Source organism: Bidens hawaiensis, unplaced genomic scaffold (assembly GCF_021521415.1).
Source record: "Bidens hawaiensis isolate Kalapana, Puna unplaced genomic scaffold, B.hawaiensis_p1.1 tig00035856_1, whole genome shotgun sequence".
In the NCBI taxonomy this organism is placed as follows: domain Eukaryota; kingdom Viridiplantae; phylum Streptophyta; class Magnoliopsida; order Asterales; family Asteraceae; genus Bidens; species Bidens hawaiensis.
Window position 1 is genome coordinate 111,356 of NW_027496228.1, and position 19,358 is coordinate 130,713.

The window sequence follows — 19,358 nt, forward strand, 5'->3', positions numbered from 1 at the left end:
AGATGCCGTTAAAATTGAATATATATTCATTTAAACAAATTACAGATTACTTATCATTATTTTCTAAAACCGGATAAAGCTCTTGAACAGGAGTCCTATTTCTACTGATACTCGAATTAAGGCTATAAATATATGCCTTAATTAATTAATCTCATCAACAACCTCAACCAAAAATCCATCAAAGATCAATTAACAAATGCAGAACATGAAGTTGTGTAGAGTTCTTGTTGCCATCTTCATCACTGCATGTGTGTTGCAGTCTTCGTCTTTCGCAATCAAAAAGGTTAATTTTTCACCACTAGAAGTAGCATTCATGAATTCATATATATGTGCATGTTTTCATTGTTTTTCTTTCTTTTTCTGTAAATTAAAATTTTTATGTATAAATTTTTTATCACAGTCTTATATAGTCTACCTCGGAGGATTAGATAGGGAACTTGGATCATCTCAGATTAAAGAATCTCACTTGGAGTTTCTTGGTTCGATATTAGGGAGGTAATTAATGATCTTTATAAAGATATTTTGTTCACTTTTGATCGATGTACTAATTATTTGTTCATCATTGTGTTTTGAAATAGCAAAGAGAGGGTTGATGAGGCCATGATTTACTCCTACAATGAACAGTTTAACGGCTTCGCTGCTCTTCTTGACGAAGAAGATGCTGCTAATATTGCCGGTTTGTTATGTTCTTTTAACAATCTAGTTATAATATGTTGCATGGTAATTAATTTGGAAATATTTAACATTTGTATCATGTAGAGCATCCGGACGTGGTGACTGTGATCCAGAATGTAGGGCGAAAACTACACACGACCCGGTCTTGGGATTTCTTAAACCTTGAAAAGAATGGTTTCATCGGCTCATCATCTTTGTGGACGAAAGCAAGATTTGGTGAAAACGTCATCATTGCCAATCTTGACACTGGTAACATGTTATGTGCTTTACTAATGATCAAATTTGAGTGGTTAGATTTCAGTTTTCTAATTTAATTTTATTGTATAATATTATGAAATGTCAGGTGTTTGGCCCGAATCAAAAAGCTTCAATGGCGATGGTTACGGGCCCATCCCATCTAGGTGGAAGGGTGGATGTGAGAATGGAACCTTAGTTCCTTGCAACAAGTAAGAATATTATTTCTTTGGTATTGTTTGCTTAAAAATATATCAAATTTTATATGATACATAGTTATTTATAATTATGTTGGTGATGTTTGCAGTAAACTTATTGGTTCCAAGTACTATAACAAAGGTTATCAAGCTAAATATGGAAAGATGGATCCTCTAATGAACAATGCGCGTGACCAAGAAGGGCATGGTAGCCATACATTATCTACTGCCGGTGGTAACTTTGTTCGAGGAGTGAGTATCAATGGAATCGGAAATGGAACTGCCAAAGGTGGTTCACCACGGGCCCGAGTGGCAGCATACAAGGTCTGCTGGCCACCTAAGGGCGTCCTAGGAGGTGATTGTGATGATGCAGATATAGTCAAAGGGTTTGAATCAGCCATTCATGATGGTGTTGATGTGCTTTCGGTATCTCTTGGCGGGATCCCTGCTGAGTACATGGATGATGGTCTAGCCATTGCCTCATTCCATGCAGTCAAGAAAGGCATCACTGTTGTGTTTTCTGCAGGGAATGACGGACCTAGACCTGGATCGGTCACCAATGTGTCTCCTTGGGTTATAACTGTAGGGGCTAGCACGATTGACCGCGAGTTTCAATCCTTTGTTCATCTTGCAAGTGGGCTTAGCTTAAAGGTACACACATCCATAATTCCAAACTGTATTAGTTTATCAGTTATCTTGTTTTTCATAATTTGGGCTATCATTTAACATGTAGTTTTTCTTTGTTGTGTCTTTATAATAACAGGGATTAAGCATGTCCAAACCCTTGCCACATTCTGGATTTTATCCTCTAACTAATGCTGCAAACGCTAAAGCTGAAAACGCAACGATGATAGACGTGTAAGTATTTTTATTTCTTGAAATGTTTTCCAAGTTTCTCGCGGCTTTGTATATTAATATTGTTTGTGTGTATATGTGTAGAATGGTTTGCGCTCCAGGTACGCTTGACCCGAAGAAGGTTCAAGGGAATATCTTGGTGTGCTTAAGAGGAGGTAATATTGATAGGGTTGACAAGGGCATAGAAGCTGCACGTGCTGGTGCTGCTGGCATGATTCTTCGCAACGATGAAGTCGATGGTAATGAAATAATAGCTGATCCTCATGTGCTTCCAGCAACACACATTACATATGCGGATGGGCTTCGTCTCTATGCCTACCTCAACTCTACCAAGTAATTACCATCAACCAGAAACTAGCCATTTAGCTACCTCCAAATTATTCATTATGTTTCTGACATGATATTATATGTTATGTTGATGTAGTGAACCATCGGGCTACATAACGCCTCCTAAAGATGCCGTAAACATAAAGCCTGCTCCATTTATGGCAGCGTTCTCTTCCAGGGGCCCGAATTCTATCACACCCGAGATTCTTAAGGTTTTTGTTCTTCTAACTAGTATTTTATTTTGCATGTCACTAACTGAAAATTGATGATCTTATATTCTTATGTTTATGAATATCTACAGCCGGATATTACTGCACCTGGAGTGAATATCATTGCAGCATTCTCCGAAGATCCAGAACCAGTATTACCATATAATATAGATTCAGGCACTTCAATGTCTTGCCCACATGTTGCCGGAGTTGTCGGTCTCCTCAAAAGTATCCACCCTGACTGGAGCCCTGCTGCCATCAAATCCGCCATCATGACCACTGGTAAGCTTAAAATGATCTCACGAGTTAGTTATTAACTGTTGTTGATAACATAATATGTTAGTTCAATAACTGTTTAATATCTCATGGTGTATTTATACAGCAAATACAAACGACAACAGAGGGAGCCCGATGCTGGATGAAACGAAAAATGACGCAAGCCCATTTAGCCGTGGTGCAGGACATATTGATCCAAATCGTGCAATGAATCCTGGACTGGTTTACGACTTAACTTCAAATGATTATCTTGATTTCCTGTGCGCTAGAGGATCATACGACAAAGACATTATTCGGAAGTTTTCTGATCAGCCTTACCAATGTCCTGAAAAGTACAGCATCTTAGACTTTAACTACCCTTCCATAACTGTCCATAAACTTAACGGTACTGTCAACGTCACAAGAAGATTGAAGAATGTCGGCCCACCTGGTGTCTATACAGTTAATATTAAGAGCCCTGTTGGGATATCAGTGGATGTGAAGCCAAACACTCTTGCGTTTCGGAAGAAGGGTGAGGAACAGAAGTTTGAGTTGACAATGAAAGCTGATGGCACAAGTGTAATCAGAGATTATGTTTTTGGGGAACTGATATGGTCTAATGGCAAGCAGTACCATGTGAAGAGTCCCATTGTGGTATCCGTGGCCTAAACCAAATTAGTAGTTGATAAAGTAATTGCTTGTTACTTGTTCATTAGTTGTTTAGTTTTTACATTATTATACAATTATATACAACTATAATATGGAATATTAGGATTTATATGGTGAACTTATTTGCATTTATGTGGTGAATATTATTATTTTCTTGAATTTTTTATGGTTTCAATTTTTAATTGCATGGAACGTGGTTTTATGCTAAGGGTAGTGGGGCTTGATCCAAGTTCAAGTGATCCAATATATTTGTGCCACGTAGGCGCTGACGTGGCACAGGATCAAGCCCTAGAGGGTGTACTAGTCCAGGTGATTCGAGGCTTGATCCAGTTTTTTATTTATTTATTTTAAATATTACAATAAATAATAATTTAAAACATAAAATTAGTAATAATATAAAACATTACATTGATACTAAATATAAAACATTACATTAATAATAATTTAAAATATTTACTAGTCTAATACAAGATTGTCGGGTCTTCTATCCCACAAATGCTCGACCAACTCATGCCGAACGTTGCTGTGTATCTCATGGCTCTTGATGATATTTATGTTGTGGAGTCGTTGTTTATTGGTGATCGTCGATTCTTGTCTTGGAATATCACATTAGTAGTTTTGACAAATAGTGTGGCCATCGTCTTCTAGTATCATGTTATGTAGGATTATACACGTAATGACGACTTCCGTTATCTCCTCCCTTGTCCAAAATCTTATTGGAGTCGCCAACATTGTCCATCTTTTCTTTAGGACTCCAAACGTCCTTTCAATATCTTTTCTTGCCGATTCTTATTTCTTCGTGAAGTACTTTCGTTTGTCAAAAAGTGGAGACGCATAAGCTTGAACAAGTATCCCCCATTCATTGTAAATACCATCAACGAGGTAGTACCCGTACTTGAAATGTTCTCCATTTGAAAAAAAAAAAAAAAAAAAAAAAAAAAAAAGCCTGAGGGGGTTCAACCCCGTCGATAAGGTCATCGATTTATCGGTGATTGATCGATAACATTAAGGTCATTATTAGACCCGGCAACCCCGAAGAACGCATGCCAAAACCAAATATCCTGTGACGCCACCGTCTCAAGTACAATAGTAGGGCCGGGGTGATCACCTCGATGGAATTGACCTCGCCAAGCAGTAGCACACATAGCCCAACCAACATGCATACAATCAAGGCTACCAAGCATCCCAATGAAACCATGCTGTTCACCGTGCACCTCGTATATGTGTTGGATATCATACATTGTTGGTCTACGTAAGTATCTCCGCTTGTATAGAAATATGACCTCTAAATATAATTATTAAAATTAGACAGAATTACAGAAATTTTCCTTTATGTTTACCCCAAATTTCACTGGTGGTCTTTTATCTTTTAAATTTTTTTAAATTGATGTTTATTATCCTTTACGTTTTTTTAAAAAGTAACATCTTTTGTCCTTTAGGCCTAACCCAATTAAAAAATCTCGTTAAGTCAGGTCATGTGACTTGCACGTGAGGGTACATTGGTAATTTCACCAACTTATTTAAAAGAAACGTTTTTATAATTAAAAAAAATTTAATTTATATACATTTATAATATATATTAATTTATGTTAAAACCTGCAGTTCCGCTACGTCTTCCCCAACTACTACCACTGCCACAAACCTCCATCTCCGACGAGCTCACCACCATCGTCTTCTTCAACGACAGAAATCACCACCGCTACCCACTGGAAAACCACCAACACCACATTTGGTTCACCCCATCTAGAAAATCGTTGTTCAACAGTCCCATGTGCGAATCATCCACCTGCGAATCCTCCTGCTCATCCACTAAAACTTAGGTTTCCATGTCGACGTCGTTTCGGGATACAAAGAAGCTCGCTTTACTTACCTCGGTGTGTTACATTTCCTCACGATTTACACTAAGATAGTTTTGACAATCGATATTGGAGCCTAATCGACCGGATTCGTCGTCGGATTTCAAGGTGACTTCAAATTGGGGGTTTCGTTAAAACTAGGGCACGTAACTAAAATTGGGGGTTTCGTTAAACTATGATTTGAGGACACAGTCTGCGTTTAATGTTACTGTTGTGATTTTACTTGAAGAAATATTTGGGTTGCTTGGTGCCGAAGAGGAAGGATTTCCAGCAAGAGGTTTAGGGTTTTCAAGGATTTGAAGATGGGGTTGTTCGACATTTTTGTAGATGGGAGTAAGCTAATTGTTGTGGCGAGCTAGATGTGGTGGTGACTTTTGGTTGCAGTGGTGGTGGCTCACCGAAGAAGAAGGTGGTGGTGGCTGTCAGAGAAGAACGTGCGGTGGCAGTGGAGGCACAAGAACAACGGGTGTGGGGAGGTGGGGTTTGGATAAATAATATTTATATATAAATTAATTAAATTGTTTTTATTGGGGGGAAATCATAACCGGACTTGAAATGACGGAAATACCCCCACGTGAGAAGCACATGACATGACTTAACGAGATTTTTTAACTGGGTTAGGCCTAAAGGACAAAAGGTGTTACTTTTTTTAAAACGTAAAGGATAATAAACATCAATTTGAAAGATAAAGAACCATCAGTGAAATTTGGGGTAAACATAAATAACAAATTTCTGTAATTCTGTCTTAAAATTATATAAGTTATCTAAATATTTAAGATAATTATAGATGTATTAAACTAATTATTATGGTTTGATGATAATTTATAAATGTATTAGAAGAAACTGACTACCGGAAATTTATCTTTATTTCACGGTAAACTTCAAAGAATAAATTTCATCTGCAATCCCAAATAGGTTGACTTGTGCTACTTTACAACTTTCTAACATATTCTAATTTCATTATATATAAATAATTATTGGATGTTGGTGTATTCTAGATCAATCTTTTTAAGTAAGTTTGGTAGCAATACCAATTGTTACATTGGTCTGATGGTTAATTGTCCTTTCCTTGAACACCATGATCTTTGTGCTCACTGCTCTACTCGGGTTCAAGGCAATTTCACTCATTTTACTTTCTAGGTATTCTGAATTTTTTTAGATGGTTTGATGCATTACACTTTATTTTTTTCTATTTGCTTGTATTAGTTTACTAGGTTAGTGTTCCGTGTGATACCGGGTTGGATAAATTATATTTTAATTTTAATAAATGAATATCAAGATTTATAAAGTCGAATAAATTATAAATTACAAAAGAAAAAAAATCATGATAAAGTTATCAAGAATAAAAAAAATTGTTTATATATGATTGTGCATGCCTAGCTGATAGCACCTGAATTATATAAGAAAAGAATATCATTAATCAAATATTTGATTTATAAATAATATAAGAAACAAATGTATTAACATGTTTTTCATATTAAGTCTTTCGGGATACATCACTACCCTAAAGAAACTTAGTCACATTGAAAAAGTTTGTAGTGGTGTGTCTGCTTATGCTAGTAACATTAAATTATACATGTTTAATTTACAAACAAAATATGAGAAACTACCAAAAAGATGATCGGATGATTATGATAAATGGAAAACTTAACATAATCTTAACAAAAAAGTTACTCATGCTAAACTATGAAATACATATGATTATCCATAAATAAATATATCTATTTATTTTACTTATATTCTCTTTACAAGAAATAATGTATGGTAACTTTGTAGATAAGTTAGTTACACAAATAAGAAGTAATATATAGATACGTATCACTGTTTCATTTATGATATAAAAAATACAAATTATTACACAGTTCATCAGTTATAGCAACAAAGTAGACATGTTCTACAAATGCATCATTATCAGTTCTCAAAATTAGTCATAAGCGTAACATTTACATCGAATTTATTAAGTTTGAAAGTCTCATCAACTTTTTCCCCAATTTGAAAATTACATGGGAACCCTATGTGTTCAAAGATCCATTGATATGAGCAAATTTAACATAATCATCAATAAAAACACATATATAGTGATAGAAATTTGAAAAATACTATTTAACAAATTTAATAGTATTGTAAAAATATTTAAGACGTTAACCTAGATTATCATATATTCAACCAAAACAGGTAAACAAATCGTAAACCTTATAGATTTGTTATCGAGTTTTGGAGAAACCATAAAGTATTTACATATAAATTGACGTAATTGAGATTTGATATATGGAATAGCTTGAGATTATGTGATTGATTTCTGATTCTCCATATAAGATTTCAAATTGTAATTTTTTGTGTCTGATATCATTTAGGGAGAAAGTCAATTACGTCATATATGATTTAGGGAGGCACGAAAAGTTAGAATGTGTGATAAATTATATGGAAATTAATATAATTTTTTTATAACAAAGGGTTGGTTGTGGTATATCCAATTACCAATTTTTATTATTTTTTTCAAAGAAAAAGAGTTTTAATGATTGAAAATTTGTAAAATAGCACAAATATAGACATATATAGGGGTGTTCACGGTCCGGTTTTCGCGGATTTTAAATCAAACAGTGAACCAAACCGTTACTAACGGTTTTTAGATATCAAAACCAAAACCAAACCGTTGAAGAATAAATCCGAACCAAACCGAACCGTCACTAACGGTTTGGTTCCGGTTGGTTTCACGGTTCAGGCTTTGTTAGGCTTCTTTTAAAAGTGCATCATGTATTAAAAAATGTTGTCTATAAATACACAAATCAAGCTACCTAAAAAAGATCTGCTCATAATATACAATGTTCGAAATAAAAACAAAAGAACAAGAGGAGTAAAAAATGAAAACATAAGTTTTAAGAGAATTAATCAAATCCAAAAATCTAATCTATTTATGTGTGAAGATCCATCCAAGTGCTTTAAAACTATGCATATATGTTTCAAAATAGACAATTAATCATACTTAATAAGACATTTTTAAAATTAAAAGAATTAATATACACTGATTCTCACGGTTCAATCCGTTTAATAAGACAGGTTTTTTATATAAATCGTAAACCTAACCGTTCATTACGGTTTGAAAATCGACCGAAAGTAAAAGAAAAAAACCGAGCGTGAAACCAAACCGATGACCGGTTTTGGCGGTTTCACGGTTTTGAACCGAACCGTGAACACCCCTAGACATATATATTCTTTTTTTATAATGGAATATTGGTTTTAAATATTCCAAACTTTTACTTGTTGGTAGGAACACTCCCAACTACCAATTTGTCTATCATCACTCCCAACTTGTAATCTATTTTCTTCTGTCACTCTCGAGTTTAACGGATCTTAACCTCGTTAGTTTTACTGCTGATGTGGCCTTTTTTAGTGGATGGCAAGCTTACATGGCATATTCTTTAAAACATATGGGTCCCAACTTCCACTTCATTTTCGAATATTAAAAAACTAAAAACAAAATTAATAAATCCCTACCACCCACCACCTACCATAGCCTCTCCATATCTATCCTCTCTTTCCATTTCCCAGCCACCCACCACCTACCACGGCCTTTCCCTAACCCACTCCATCTCAATTAACATTCATTTCCCTAACTCATTCCATCTCAATTAACATTTCTTCCTTCTCATCAACATCACCTCTTAGATCTAACATAATATTAATTTCACAATCTTCAATAGAAATAATGATAATAGGATTTCGAAGAGGAAAAATCGTATCAAGGAGTTCACATCTACCTCCTCAATTTAAGTCTCCGATCTAAACCCTACGCGTATAAAATACAAAGACACCGGAGACTCGTCTCTCGGCATCACCAAATGTTCTGGAACCATCCAGACTAAAGATCATCGGTATTCATGGATCCCTCCAGGCGATTTCACCTAGTACATAGGAGACCATAGTGTTCCCAGTTTGAGAATCCTTCCTGGTTTCGTTTGAGAATCAATTGATTGCTTAGTTTATACATATTCATGCCCTCAGTAAGGATGATAAGTGATTGGATTTCAGTCAAACTGAGAGGAGCTTTAGGGATGAGGTTAAAATGGTAGGTTATTGTTCTTGGATCAGTCATTTAAGATGCAAGTTTGATGTGGATATGGCAGGTGGGTGGTGGTGGTTGGCGATGGTGTGATGGTTGGTGGCCAAGAGAGAGAGGGGATAGATAGAGATGGATTATAATTTTTGTTATTCCTTTTAGGTTTTTTAATTTTTAATAACGAAGTGGAGGTTGGGACCACATGTTCTAAGGAAAACTCCACGTAAGCATGGCACCTCAATAAAAAAAATTACATCAGTAGCATAACTAACGAGGTTAGGGCCCGTTAAGTTCGGGAGTGACAGAAGAAAATAGGTTACAAGTTGGGAGTGATGGGAGACAAATCGTTAGTTGGGAGTGTTTCCTACCAACGAGTATAAGTTGGGATTATTTAAAACCAATATCCCTTTTTCAATGCATGATGTATAAGTGTTTATGTGATTCTCACAATTTTCTACTTCAAATTAGTTTGAACTAGACACTTGTATATATAATATGATTAATTATAAAGATTACTGTCACATTGAAATGATAAAAATCGAGCACTGATTCTTTAAAATAAGTCCTTCAATCTTGTTTTTTAAATAATAATGATGATGATGATGATTCATGGAAGAATAATATGCACTCATGTGAGTCATATCCGGTGAAGATAATTCCATTCTTGGAGTCTCAAAAATTTCTATAATATTACCTTACAATGTTACACCATTATTATTGGTTATTATTATTGATTACTAAATAATTAATTCATAATATGAGGGACATATTAAAGAAATGGTCGATTACAAAACCATTTACTAAATTTGATTATTTTTAATTTAATAACTGGAAAAAAAAAATGCCAAGTGGCATATATATGGTGCAATTAGGTGCTAATTGGCACAAATGGGTTTTTAATTATTATAATATTAGAGTTTATTGTTTTATTCTTGTACCTTTTAAATATGATAATTTGAAATATATTTTTTGAGTTTAGTTCTGGTACTATAGTGTTGTCACAAACCCGGGTTTTAACCAACGTCTGGAGCAAATAAACATCGTTTTAAATATGTTAATGTTTCTTATTATAAGCTATTTATGTGTCGCTATTAGTTTTTAAAGATATGTTAATTTGGCCCCGGTACCGTAAAGAATATAACTTATACAGACCAAATTTACATCGATTCGCCAACCAAACACCCGGGTTTACTAATCGAATAAACATTGTTTTAAATATGTTATTTTATTCTATCATAAACTATACGAGTGTTATCACTATTCTTGGCGTTTACTAATTTAGGTTTTGGATTCAACGTTGGTATCGTAACGAACTTAACCGATACCGCCCAAATTCGTATTTCTTTGATTATAAGTTGTACACGTACTGATGTTGTTTGAAGAGTTTATAGATTTTATTTATTTATTTATTTGTATTTAGTGTTGGTGTTGTAACGAATTTAATTGATATCAAACTTTGCCGTCAAGTTTGTCTAACTAGTTAGGTTAATTTGCTTTGTCTAGTTATAATAATTATATTCTTTTTAACTTTATTTTATATTCCTAACATTTAAATTTAATTTATTTGACATATTAGAGTTCCTAATTAAACAAAACTCTCCTTCCGTAAGGTCATGATAGTTGGAGAGTGGTCAAGGTCAAATATAGCTACCATTGCTAGACTTTTGAGGTGCTTTCATTTGTGCTAGACTCTTAAGATCAATATGCAAAAGACGACCTTATTTGGATGCAATGTTGGAGAGTTGGAGATAATTGGTAACATGGAGAGTGTGCTTGGGGTGCCAGATTGGTACTTTGCCTTTCTTACACACGGGTGTTATTGTGGGAGCCAATATATGAATAAGTTTTAGTTTTATCGATGTTTTAAAAACCGGTATTTTACTTGTATCGGATTGGACTAAAAAATGGTACAACCGGTTGAACCGGGTTATACCGGGAGGTTCAACCGGTTGAATAGTTTACCTTATAATTGCCTATAGATGTAACTTTAATCTAAAAATAACCTAAAACTAAATGATTTCTATAACAAAAAATAATACAAACGTTAATTCATATTAAAAAATAATGCAAAAGCACTCAATTTTTTAAAAAATAGTCCTAAAGTTTACACATTTAAATGTTAATTGTTGGGTTAAAAGTAATTTTTAAAAAATATAGGCCATAAATATCAAAAATTTCCCGGGCTTAAAACCGGTTTACCGGTAAACACCGGTATTTTGGACAAAAAGCGCCGGTACGATGTTCTAGCAAACCGATCGAAAATACCGGACTCAAAATACCGGCCTACTGTGTGATATCCGGTTCAACCGGCCAGTTTGAACCGGTTTTTAAAACACTGAGTTTTACAACTGAAATGGGATAATTGAAGTGTTTGAGGAAGAGTTAGCTATATGGAATGTAGGAATATGAGAAACTTTTTATATTAAAATTAATACTAATAATAACGATACTGTCGTTATTAACATGAAAAATAAGTAGTACACGTACCGTTATACAAACTAAAATAAATAATGAAAGAATATAACAATTGTGTTAAATGATTCCAACCAAGCTCTTCAAATGATAAAGTCTTCAACTTATTCTTCTTTAACATCTTTTTGTAATCTCCTTGACAAAAACTTAAAAAGATAGATTGTCTAACTTTTGCCATAACAAGGTCTTCTAGTAGTCTCTTGGCTCCAACAATGAACACACTAAATTTGACAGTTGAGGTTGAGACACATGTTCAACACGCTTCCCTTACAGATTTCACTCATCTACATAAGACAACATGTCTGTCTCCCAGGGTACAACAGCCGAAGCAGTTAGTATTGTCGAAGATCTCCATGCATCCAAGGTTACATCGGGAAAATTGTAGTGTTAGAACTTGTGGAAACAATAGAATAAAAAGGAAGATGAATAAAGTGGAGAAACTCATCTCTATAGGTTTCCAACATATGAGTCTTCAAAGCTTTCTTCTTCACCAATAATCCTTCTTGCATGCATGCATTTTTTTCTTGAATTTTCTAACTTGTATTTTTTCCTAGCTCCATTGAATGAGACACATAGCCTACCATATATACAGGAGTCATGGATGATGTAGAATCTCTCTTAATTAGAGTCATAAACTATAATAAAATTAATCAAGTTCAATAAATAACTCTACTTAAGAGTTTCACCATATGAAAAGTCTAATAATAATAATATTAAAAAATTAATTTCCATTCACTATATTTTAATTTTCCAACAATCCCCCACATGAATGGATATTGATAAAAACACATAAAATATCCAATGGAACCTCGACAGTTGAGTATTGTTGGATAGGTAGGTGTTAGCTCTAAACCTTCCTTTGTGAAGCATATTTGGTCTCCTAACGGTTAGTATACGCGATGTCCTTGAACAAACCCTCAATTGTGTAGACGACAATTCACTTCACACAATACTCTCCCTAGCAAGGTACATCTCCTCATTGTCATGTACATTATAGGAACACTAGCTAGTCTGGTTCTGTGAAAGCTCTAGGAATTGCACACCCCACAATTCATTCGAAGCGACCTCAATTCTCTTTCACATAGGTGATTATTCATAAATCATTAAAAGCATTAACGATATAATGATTTACACAAATCATTAACCATATATTATTCTTAGCCTCAAAACATGTCATTGTTGTTATAGGAATGGACTAGGAAGTAATTAGACTCCCTTAATAATTTAGGAGGATATATATATATATATATTATATGTTATATGTTATATATATATATATATATTTAGCTTATGTGTCAACTTATACATAAGCTATGCCCCCGCAGTGACCACCCTTAGATATATAATTAGCTTATTCTATTGAGCTTAGATCTTGGGATCTCCAGTCAACTAAGTTCCTTTTTCATGAGCTTTAGACACATTCCACAACTTGACTTTGTCTAGTCACTACAAATAACTTGCGTAATTGAGATCAGTTGTCATAATGTGTTCTTAACATATGTGTTCTTAACTCAATGGCCACACGGAATCGTGTTATAATATATTTCTTTGTAAGATACACTTATCATTAAGGCAAACACATCTTCATTATGAACTACGACTCTTTTGTCTTTCACTTAGTCGTGTGTTTGCAATTTTAGATTGGATTACAATAATCCTCATTGCTATACATTCCAAGTTCAAATGCAAGATACCCCCACATTTAAGTGATATTGGATAACTTCATACAACTTTCAAAAGGGGTAAAGAAAGGTTCTTCCTTTCTACATAAGTTTAATAAATCATATCAATTTCCATTCCCACATACTTATAAAGAGCAGTTTCTTAAATGGACCCCCCCCCCCACCCACATTTCTTGCATTTTAATATAGTTTGTTTAACTTTACTTATGAAGACAACTCGACACTCATGATTTGAACAAACCATGTCTTTGTATCAATGATTTCATCATTGCTTACTAATAAAGTAGCACATGACTTAGTGTTAGCTTCCACCACTTACTAAAGTTTAAGCTAAACGTGTCATAAGTTTATTATCAAACCATCATCAACTTACAAGGATTATAAATCACCATCTTGAACATACCTAAAAAGTTGAGGTCTTCTTAAGATCCTTACAAGTTATATAAGTTCCTTATATTAAAAGAAAATTTTCTTTAAATTTGTCTATACACAAATTCATTCTTGTATTGTTGATGTTTCAAATTTTGGAACTAATTAGTCTTCGTAAAGCACCATAATTAACAAGTACTAGTCTAGCATGCTTTAGACTACAATACTTTAGCATGTGAACAGAAGATGCATTATTCTGATTCTTCACAGCCATCACAATATCACTTTGAAACACTCAACCCTTAGTTTAAACAAAACTATGAGACTTATTCACAATCCCACATTTTAATATACAAGAAAGTCTCACAAGTTATTATATATAGAACATACATAATTTTTCATTCATTTAAGGAATATAACTCTTTTTCCTTAGATTTTCAAGGCTTCACCATTGACTTATATGGACTTTGAATACAATTGTTAATCCAAATCATTTTGATGAATACATTCATCACCAACAAGATGAATGTTCCTCGTCTACAATCACTATAATCTTGAGATAAAGCAAATTGGATTGACACTCAAACTCTTAGAATTCAAATTTGTTTCTTAAAACCATTTATTTATAGACTCTCCCAATATGAAAGACAACACTCTCACATAGTTCAAACAACATGAATGGTGGAAGAAAAAACTACATATCCATCAATATTATAAGTATATTATAATGAATCTCTTAAAATTTGCTTAAATTCATTTACAATAGTAACACATATTTCTTTATATATGATCAACATATATATGATACACACTCGGTGAATTTTCAAAGATATAATCTTTCATGAATTTTCAAGGATTTAAATATCTCATAAACATATACTAATTCATATGTTATAATTCATACTTATTGAACTTCCAAAAGGTTTAATTTCTTGTTAACATATATTAGTTCATATGTTATAATTCATACTTAGCAAAGTTCAAGAAGTTTAATTTCTTATTACATATATTAGTTCATATGTTATAATTCACACTTTGTGAATCTCAAGGATTTAAATATAAAATTCTTGTGTATTTCATCTTAATACACTCACCACGTTCTTCCATAACCCTCCCATAATGTGGTTATACATTTGATGTCTCATCTTAGACTTTAGTCAATGCAATAGCTCACAAGTTATTAGTTTTGCACATTCCTTGCACTATCCGTTTAAAATTATGCATTTTATTTTAAAATACTGATTTACTTTGTTGTATAATTGCATGCGTTATCCGAAGATATTGAACACAAAATAACAATACAACCGAACTTACAAAATAAAGTGTAAAACACTTTTTAAAAGTAATTCAAACGGATAAAAAGACAACATCTAGATAACAAATCTCAAAGTGTTATTATCTTCAACACCTTCATTGTCCGATCTTAATCATCGCAATGATATCCTTTTATGCCATGACTTGAGGTACTCCCTCAATATTTCTCTATGAACTCATAAGGATAAGATCTTCGTTCCATATTGAAACAATATACTTAAACAATCAAAATTTTCCCAAAACAACCACAAGTTGTTAACTACATGCTCGTTGTAAACTTTAACAAAACTTATGTTCATAACAACACCAAGTTTTTATTTTATCGCTATTCTATAAATTAATTTGTTTCTTTCGAAACCGTTTAAAACCGTCGGTTTCACAAAAAAAACATATCTAACAAGCACGTTAGACTATTATAAAATGTTAAGACAAGCGTTGTTTAAAGTTATAAAATAACTCTTTCTAACACCCTTCTTAGAAAAATTAAACATTGAGACAAAACCTTTTTAAACTATTTGTTTTTCTATAGTATAATGTGAAACCTTTAATTCATAAAACCTTATTAGCCCAAGAGTCACTTCATTAACATATAGTTAAAGCTTTCGTTAACACTTAGTTAAGGCTTCCATATTGATGACTTAATGAGAGAAATCTTAATAGACACACATGGAAGTCTCATATGTACTATTTCACTATAACGCAAAGATGGATGTCTATGTTTTTATTTTACTAAAATGCACCCAATGGACGTCTCCGTGCACTATTTAATAAGACACTCGTCAATAATAAACGATTACATAAATTGTTATAAAACTTATTAGTTTATATTAAATAAACCAAATCTAACACGCTCATTAAGAAATAAATGATTACAAAAATCATTGTAAGGCTTATTGGTTTATATAAAATAAACTACTTCTAACACTCGTTTTAAGAAACGAGACGTTTGGATAAACGTTTTAAACCATAATATTTATAACTTGTAAGAATTACTAACACGCATGTTAGGAAATGAAGTATATACAAAACATATTACTTAGAAAATACATATGGTCTAATAACATGCAGGTTCGAGAATTTAATGTTCACATAGAACATAGGTTTACACCAATAAACCCGGCCTGACACACAAGTTAGAAAAATAACGACTGAAAAGTCATCTTTAATCGAACGATTGGATCATAAACCATTCGTCTTATATCATGGTATAAGATTTAAGATTCTACCACATCTCTATAAATCCATACACTAACAATTTGTACTACATACATACTTTCAAAACAAATATACAAGATTCTCGCAACAATCACAAAATAATTTTAATATTTTCCGTGAACCAAATATCCTTAGTAAAAAATGTTTAAGATTGCCTAAACAATCTAACTGAATTCATTTTAAGATTGTAGGAATATGAGACACTTTTTATATTAAAATTAATACTAATAATAACGATACTCTCGTTATTAACATGAAAAATAAGTAATACAATGCACATACTGTAATACAAACTAAAATAAATAATGAAAGAATATAAAAATTATGTCAACCAAGCTATTCAAATGATAAAGTCTTCAACTTATTATTTAGCAACATCTTCTTGTAATCACCATGACAATAACTTAAAAAGATAGATTGTCCAACTTTTGTTACAACAAGGTCTTATATAGTAGTCGCTTGGCTGCAACAATGAACAAACTAAATTTGACAGTTGAGGCTGAGGCACATGTTCAACACGCTTCCCTTAAAACAGATTTCTCTCACCTACATAAGACAACGCGTTTGTCTCCTAGGGTACAACAGCCGAAGCAGTTAGTACTGCCGAAAATGTCCACATGCCCAAGGTTACATCGGGTAACTTGTAGTGTTAAAACTTGTGAAAATGGTAGAATAAAAAGGAAGAGGAATCAAGTGGAGAAACTCATCGCTATAGGTTCCCAATATATGAGTATTCAAAGTTTTCTTCTTCACCAATAACTCTTCTTGCATGCATGCATTTTTCCTTGAATTTTCTAACTTGTATTTTTTCCTAGCTCCATCAAATGAGACACATAGTTAGAACTTAATTAGAGTCATAAACTCTAATATAACTAATCAAGTTCAATAAGTAACTCTAGTTAAGATTTTCACCATATGAAAAGTCTAATAATAATAATTTCAAAAAATTAATTTCCATTCACTATATTCTAAATTGCCAACATGGAAAGCCCACTCATTGTCTATTGGTGGGAGAGCCGTCTTGATCAAGTCGGTTCTTGAAAGTTTACCGATTTATTATTTCTCTATTTTCGAAGTTTCATTTTATAAGGTTGAGACTATTGAACGGATTATAAAGTGATTTTTGCGGGGAGGTTCCAACAGTGTTAGAAAGATCCATTGGGTTGCTTGGGAGAGGGTGGTGTTACCTAAAGACAAGAGTGGATTGGGCATTATTAGTAGACTAATATATGTGAATAATGCATTGTTGACGAAGTGGCTATAGAGATTTAAGACATATACGAAGGGGTTGTGGAAACATATGGCAGAATCTGTAAACTCGTATGGTTCTATTTGGTATGAGATTCAATATAAAAATGGGAATGGATCGGTTTGGTTGAACATTTTTCAAAGTTGTAAACAATTTGAAGTTGGTTGGGTTGAAAATGGCAGGCTCATTAGAGGCAAAATTGGAGATGGTAAGAAGGAAGGTTTCTGGTCTGATGTTTGGATAAGGAGTTTGAACTTAAGAGAGATGTTACCAAACTTATATAACATGGAAAGAGATAAATATTGTAAAGTAGTTATCGTTTTTTGAGAGATGGCAATCAGTTTTGTTGGGTTTGGGATTGGTCGAAAATCCTAAATTTGTCGATTGAAGGGGAATAATGGGAAAGGTGTTTCTAACTTATCAATGTTGTTGTTTGGTATGGGGGTTTGGATGCTTGGGAATGGGCTGGAGACAAGGTAAGGAAGTTCACATGTAACTCGGTCAAGAAGTTGGTAATTCAAAACCGAGATAATAGTAATAATTGCACTATGAGGTGGAGCAATTGTGTCACGGTGAAGTGTAATATTCATGTTTGGAGTATTGATTTGAATAGGAATCCGACTAAGTTGGAACTTGAAAAAAGGAATACTGATAGCAAATCTTATTTATATCCCATCACGGCGGTAGTTTGGGAGAACATAAGCCGTTGGTGTAAGATTTCTCCTATTTTCAGTTAGAGATTTGCTTGAACTCTCTGATACTTTGGGCGTAGAAGCACATGAAAAGGAGCTTCTTCATGGGTTTTGAAAGAGAGAAATTGATAGGTAAAATAATAGAATAATGATTAACCAACATTTGCCTAATCTTTCATTGTCTCCAATGGTAGTTAAGTACATGACCTAAGTAACATAATCTAACTAATAGTCCGTTACACTAATTACATTACAGACAAATCCTTATATTTCAAACTATTATATTTTTTACCCCTATACTTCTGATATGTAACAATACCCCTTCCATATTAAAAATCCTGGACCCAATGATAGTTACAGCTTTAATTCAGGACATCTATACTAGAACTCATCCTTATACTCCCATGTAGCATCACAGATAGGCAAATCTTTCCACTGCACCAGAACTTGTCCTACAAGACTATTTCTTCTTCGAGAGATTCTACTATCCAAGATATTTAAGGGGTGCAGAGAAAACCTTGGAGCAATAGTAGGTATAATTGACACTTGTGTTGGAGGACCAGATGCTTTTTTTAATATAGTGACACATGGAAAACTGGGTGGATCTGAGTTTTTTTTGGTAAATCCAACCTATATGCCACAACCCATATTTTTTTAGTGATAAAATAGGGACCAAATTACTTAGGAAACAATTTGATATACCCAGCCAGACTTCTTTAGACTTAAAGAAGTCTGCACATATGGTTGTAATTTGACAAACACCCAAGTACCTGTATCAAAGCTTCTTTCACTCCTCTTCGTATTTGCATACTATCTCATTCTATTTTGAGCTCCTTGTAGAGCTTCTTTGATTACTTTAAGTATTCCCTTCTCTATCATACATCATGTCATCCACTTTGGCTATGTTCGGACCCATATAAATATGGGGAAAATGTATATGTGGAGCATACCCATACAAAGCCAAAGCCTGAAAGGGTGTGGTTTGAATAGTGTTATGCCATCTATCCTAAGATGTAGGCTTTTGTAATACC

At 33.4% G+C, this 19,358-nt stretch overlaps 1 protein-coding gene across 1 annotated transcript; it reads left to right on the forward strand.

Moving 5' to 3' along the window:
• Positions 1 to 205: 205 nt before the first annotated feature.
• Positions 206 to 3,421, forward strand: LOC143587747 (subtilisin-like protease SBT5.4). The gene is made up of 11 exons (XM_077068948.1): positions 206 to 283; positions 401 to 495; positions 579 to 676; positions 760 to 924; positions 1,019 to 1,121; positions 1,217 to 1,757; positions 1,870 to 1,964; positions 2,046 to 2,294; positions 2,386 to 2,500; positions 2,590 to 2,779; positions 2,880 to 3,421. Exons 1-11 carry the CDS (start codon positions 206 to 208, stop codon positions 3,419 to 3,421), a joined length of 2,271 nt encoding a protein of 756 aa, XP_076925063.1.
• The last annotated feature ends 15,937 nt before the right edge of the window (positions 3,422 to 19,358 follow it).

What these genes read in the sequence shown, in the direction of transcription:
- LOC143587747 (XM_077068948.1), top strand. Translation starts at nt 206, where the DNA reads ATGAAGTTGTGTAGAGTTCTTGTTGCCATCTTCATCACTGCATGTGTG. An exon ending in CATTGCCAATCTTGACACTG is followed by an intron (nt 925 to 1,018) that starts GTAACATGTTAT and finishes ATGAAATGTCAG; the next exon opens with GTGTTTGGCCCGAATCAAAA. An exon ending in GCCTACCTCAACTCTACCAA is followed by an intron (nt 2,295 to 2,385) that starts GTAATTACCATC and finishes ATGTTGATGTAG; the next exon opens with TGAACCATCGGGCTACATAA.